Below are 5,155 nucleotides of genomic sequence, written 5' to 3'. Positions count from 1 at the left end.
GGGCTCTAGGTGCGCGGGCTTCAGTAGTTGTGGCTCATGGGCTCAGTAGTTGTGGCACACAGGTTTAGTTGTTCCATGGCATGTGGGATCTTCCCAGACCAGGGCTTGAACCCGTGTCCCCTGCATTGGCAGGTGGATTCTTAATCACTGCACCACCAGGGAAGCCCTATTCTTTTTCTTTCAAGTACTGTTTCTCCCCTGTCATCTTATATCTGTTTTTAAGCACACCCAGTGACTTTTTAACTACAGATACTATATTTATATTACTAAATTTTCCATTAGTCTTTGTTTTTTCATAGTTTCTAATTTCCTTCTGAGAGTCCTCATTTGTCTACTCATTATGTTCATCTTTACTTCATCTTCTTGAAAATCCTTTTAATAATCTCTTTAAAGTCTCTATCTGTTAACTCCAACATCTGTTCTATCACAGAATCTCTATTCGCTGGGTTATTTTCTTGATTATGGTTCAGAATTCCCTGTTCTTTATGCATGTGTGCGTTTGTTATTAAATGTTGGATATTGTAGATGACACATTAGGAATTGTTTTTACAAAGTGTGCAATTTTTCTCTGGCAGGCAGGCAGTTAAGATCGTTTTGGTCTTGTCAGCCTCGATTTTATTTTTTGTGGGGCCACATGTAAGTTAATAGGTAGAGCATTTACTTTAGAGCACAATTTTTACTCTTAAGAGATAGCTTTGTGTGATCTCAAATGAATGCCTGAAGTTCTCAGCTCAGTGTCTTCTCTCGCTGGGTCAGAACTTTGGCACTGCATAACTTCAACTTGTGTTTGGTGAACACAACCTCTTGGCCAACAATCTGCAGTAAATCTCACATAGACTCCTGACCCCCATGCATTGCATAGTTCCTTCTGTGGTCTGCCCTACAAATTACAGCTTCCTTTGCAGCCCGGAACGGCAGTCTCTGCCTCCTCAGTTTAGTGATACTGCTGCTCAAATTGGGCTCCACTAGTCTTCCTAGCAGCAGGAAAGAGCCCTGAAGACACCAGGATGATCATAACAACACTTCGGTGTTTCCCTTCTCTTAAGGATTGATGTCTATACTGGCTGTTGTTCAGTCCTGAAATCAGTTGCTTCATATATTTTGTCTAATTTCATAGTTGTTTTCAGTGGTAAGGGAAAGTTTAGTACTTGTTATTACATTGTCATGATCAGAAATAAAGGTTCCTAAAATTCATGCACTTTTAATTCAGATAATTTGAGATATTACCTCTTCTGCAAGTGCCTCAGACACAATTAGTTGTTTCTTCTCTTATGAACTCATCCTGTCTGTTATTTTACTGTGTTGCCATTATTAGTTTGCAGGTTAATTTAAGCAATATGCTATTGCTGAAATCAGGTATTATGCGTTTTCTTCTTTGCATTTGTTATGCCTAATCATATATAGTTTAAGGATATGATAAATAGTTGTTGAATAAATGAAAAATCCTCTTGTCTAACCTATAAATTACAGCTGAAATAATGTTTCATCATTTTACTGTTTAATTCTGGTTTCACTTGTGTCTAGACTCCGTATAAGCAGAGAAATGTTCAACTATTATACAAGAACCCCTGTGGTTACTAAATGATTGGAAAACTACTAATGAAACCATCAGGATGAATTGCACAATAATTACTTAATTTCCTACTCTTGGAATGTTCCCAAAAGAAGTTGCCTGCCAACAGTATAATTTAGTAGCCTCTGAGTAAAAGGACATTTTTCCTCCCAATAATGATATGAAGTTTTAATTCATGGTAATATAACTCAAAATATAAATGTAATGAAATGTATGTATGTTTCTATGTGTGCGTAACGACACAATAAGAATAGAAAATACTATCATTTAAACCTCCAACTATGATATTTTTATCTAATAAAATGTAAATACTATAACATTTTATTTAGTTTTGATGAAACCAGAACTTTAAAAATATTATAAAATTTTTCTCTTTCTTTAGGAAAAATCATTAATTCAGGAACACAGAATTTGTGAATAAGTTTTTTTTCCTCAAAAGTATTGATAATATTAATACATTCCCCTAATTAAGATTAGTTACTCTCATTACCAAATTAACCCAGCACATTATTGAATGATTCTTTCAGATTCGTATTTTTAGGTTGACATATATGACACATACCTCTTTGTTCTTTGGCCATGTACTTTCCCAGGTCCTGGGTAGAAAAGAACCTTTAAAGAGCATCAGAGATGGTTCCACAATGTTCGTATTTCTACTGCTTTTATTTTCTTCTTTTGGCATCAAGTCAGTTGAGAAGGATGGATATATAGGAGGAATGCTACATTCAAATCCTATATGGTAGTTATCCAGTTCACTCTGTGAATTAATTTCATCCACACTAGTGGATGGTGGAGGTAAAATATTGAATCCATAATCATCAGCACCCTGGTATTTTCCTATGGGGTTTCCCCAAAAGCTTTCTTTATTTATGTTTTGAGGATTTGGTAGCACAGAATGCCTAAAACCAATTACTCCTGTTTTATTAACTTGGTGACAGGAGAGTTCTGTGCTTTTAGAAGTGAATTCATTCAAGGATGTTTGGTGTCCTTCATCTAATGAATGCCTTTTTGAGTCCCAGTGTGGTGCACTGGGCACAGAAATGGTGTTTTCTTCAATTTCTCTCTGATAGAGTGGGATTTTATTACTGATCTCATCTACTACATGATCAAAACCCAGACCGGTGTGGCTAGGAAAAAGAGGTTGATTTACAGAGTGAAATTCTTGGTGCTTTTGCTGCTTTTCATGTGATTCACTGGGATTTAGATCTGTTTTCCAACAATATGCCATCTTTATTTAATGTAACTGAGAGGGTTGACTCTGCTCCAAATATCTCCTAGATGATATAATAAAAGATGATAGGAATTTTCCTAGAAAAAGCATAGAAGGAAACAAAAAAACTTTAATTAGAAATAAGAGTTATAAAAAAAAAAGAAAAGAGCTTGCAAGAAAGAAATATGTTGAGTAAATACAAACAATTGTTTTGAAGTTTCTCCTTAGCAAATGAAATAATGCCATGAGTAATATAAAACTCCATCAGGGCTCACAATATTAAAGTCCAAGGGGGAGTATTGACTTCAGAGACATTCATGAAACTCCTGTGATAGAAAAATAAGTCCACTTCAATTATGACAGGAGTTTCATGAATCAATCCAAAGACAATATTCCCCTTTGGACTCCTTTTCCTACTGAAAATCCACTTGCCGACAGCAGCATTATCTCCCTCAGTATTCAGTCATCTATCAGCATGCTAGTATGCTAAAGTCTTTTTATTATCTTAAAAGTCTCTTCGTGATCAGCAGTTTTTCCATCCCTAGATACAGTCTTAACTTCTTTCTCCTCTCCATAACCAATCATCTTATAGGTTGGCTAGATCCGTTCGTCTCTTCCCCAAAAATTCTTTAAATAATTGCAAACTTCTTTCATCATTTCTCCAGAACAACTTTCATTAAGTTTACTAATGGGTAAATTCAACTGATGTTTATGAGTCTCTATTTTATCTCTCTGCAAAATTTGAGTCCGTTCATTCACTATCCTTATTTTAAAATTTCTTGCTTTGTCCTACTTTGGCTCTCTGTGACACTGTACTCTCTGAGTTCTTTGTTAGCTCTTTCTCAAGACTCCTTTGTCTATTACTCATTTTCTACCTGACCCTTGTCAAAGCTTCTTTTCTTCTCAATTATTCTCTTCTTGTAAGTTATTTCATACCTCCTGTGGTTTAAATTACCATCTATATGCCGATGACTCCAAACTAGACGATTCTTATTATTATCTGCTCAGTGTCTCCACTTTGAATTTTTTTTTTAAACCTCTAAGAGAAAGTCCAAAACCTAAATCAAAATTCACCCAAGAACCTGCTCCTATCCTACTGTCCTCTGTGACAGAAAATAACACAGCCATTCACTCAGTTGTTTAGCCCAGAAACCAGGGTTTTATCTTTGACTCTTCCCACACCTTTATTCTTCTACATCCAATAAACCTCAAGTTCCTGTAGGAGGTCTTTCTTCCTTTCTCTGTCTACCATTGCCACAATCCTAGTCTATAGTTTTCATCTTCTCACCTGCAATGTTGCATTGTCTCTGAAACTGCTTCTACATTTTCTGCAGTTCACTCTTGTGTCCTGTAGTCCATTTTTTAATATTATAGTGTTACATTTAAGAGACTAACCATGTATCTCTCCTGGATATAGCTTTTCAGTGGTTTCCTACTGCCTCAGATAACATGTATAGATGTTACATATGTAAGATTTCTCTTTCCCATTAGATCATTAGGCCATGTTAGTCTTTCTCACTTATAACTCAGTACCTAGTACTTTGCTTTACTCAGACTACTCATTTATATTTATTGATCAAGTGATTTAATAAATTAGAAAAATTATAATAGAATTATAAGAAAATAAAATTGAAAAGTATTTGTGTCATTTTATGGAGTTAATAACTCACTTAACAATTGTATGTATGTCTGTTAAAGACAAAAACATTTTAAAGGATAATTATTATAATTGTTACCTATCAAATATTATTTTCTATCAATGTGTTTTGCAATGGCAATTCATTTTTATTATATTGGCACCAAAAATTTACTTAAAACTCACGATCACCTGAGAAATAAGTGAATTAGATTTATTATACTTCACTCAGGAAATTGAACTCATAGGTTTGAGCAAGATTTTCAAGAGATGTAAATAAAATGTGTATAGAAGGAAATATAGCAGAGAGAGGAACAGTCCCAAACACATTCTATGAGACCACCATCACCCTGATACCAAAACCAGACAAAGATGTCAAAAAGAAGGAAACTACAAGCCAATATCACTGATGAACATAGATGCAGAAATCCTCAACAAAATATTAGCAAACAGAATCCAACAGCACATTAAAAGGATACTACACCATGATCAAGTGGGATTTATTCCAGGAATGCAAGGATTCTTCAATATATGCAAATCAATCAGTGTGATAAATCATATTAACAAACTGAAGGAGAAAAACCATATGATCGTCTCAATAGATGCAGGAAAAGCTTTTGACAAAATTCAACACCCATTTATAATAAAAACCCTCCAGAAAGTAGGCATAGAGGGAACTTCCCTCAACATAATAAAGGCCATATATGACAAACACACAGCCAACATCATTCTCAAT

General features: G+C 34.8%; 1 protein-coding gene across 2 annotated transcripts in view; it reads right to left on the bottom strand.

Moving 5' to 3' along the window:
* PIK3C2G (phosphatidylinositol-4-phosphate 3-kinase catalytic subunit type 2 gamma) overlaps window positions 1-5,155 on the bottom strand; it is a 370,041-nt gene that overhangs the window by 347,754 nt on the left and 17,132 nt on the right. The window contains exon 2 of one of the 2 annotated variants that reach the window (XM_024129228.1): window positions 2,136-2,881. In XM_024129228.1, coding sequence (XP_023984996.1) covers window positions 2,136-2,801 — 666 coding nt within the window. In that variant the 5' untranslated portion in view covers window positions 2,802-2,881. Of the gene's footprint in view, window positions 1-2,135; window positions 2,882-5,155 lie in introns of those variants that run through there. The other variant, XM_007126978.3, reaches the window with a different exon arrangement.

This window comes from Physeter macrocephalus, chromosome 6, assembly GCF_002837175.3.
Source record: "Physeter macrocephalus isolate SW-GA chromosome 6, ASM283717v5, whole genome shotgun sequence".
Classification (NCBI taxonomy): domain Eukaryota; kingdom Metazoa; phylum Chordata; class Mammalia; order Artiodactyla; family Physeteridae; genus Physeter; species Physeter macrocephalus.
The sequence above is the reverse complement of the archived record's forward strand: the minus strand, read 5'-3'. Positions and strand labels throughout refer to the sequence as shown.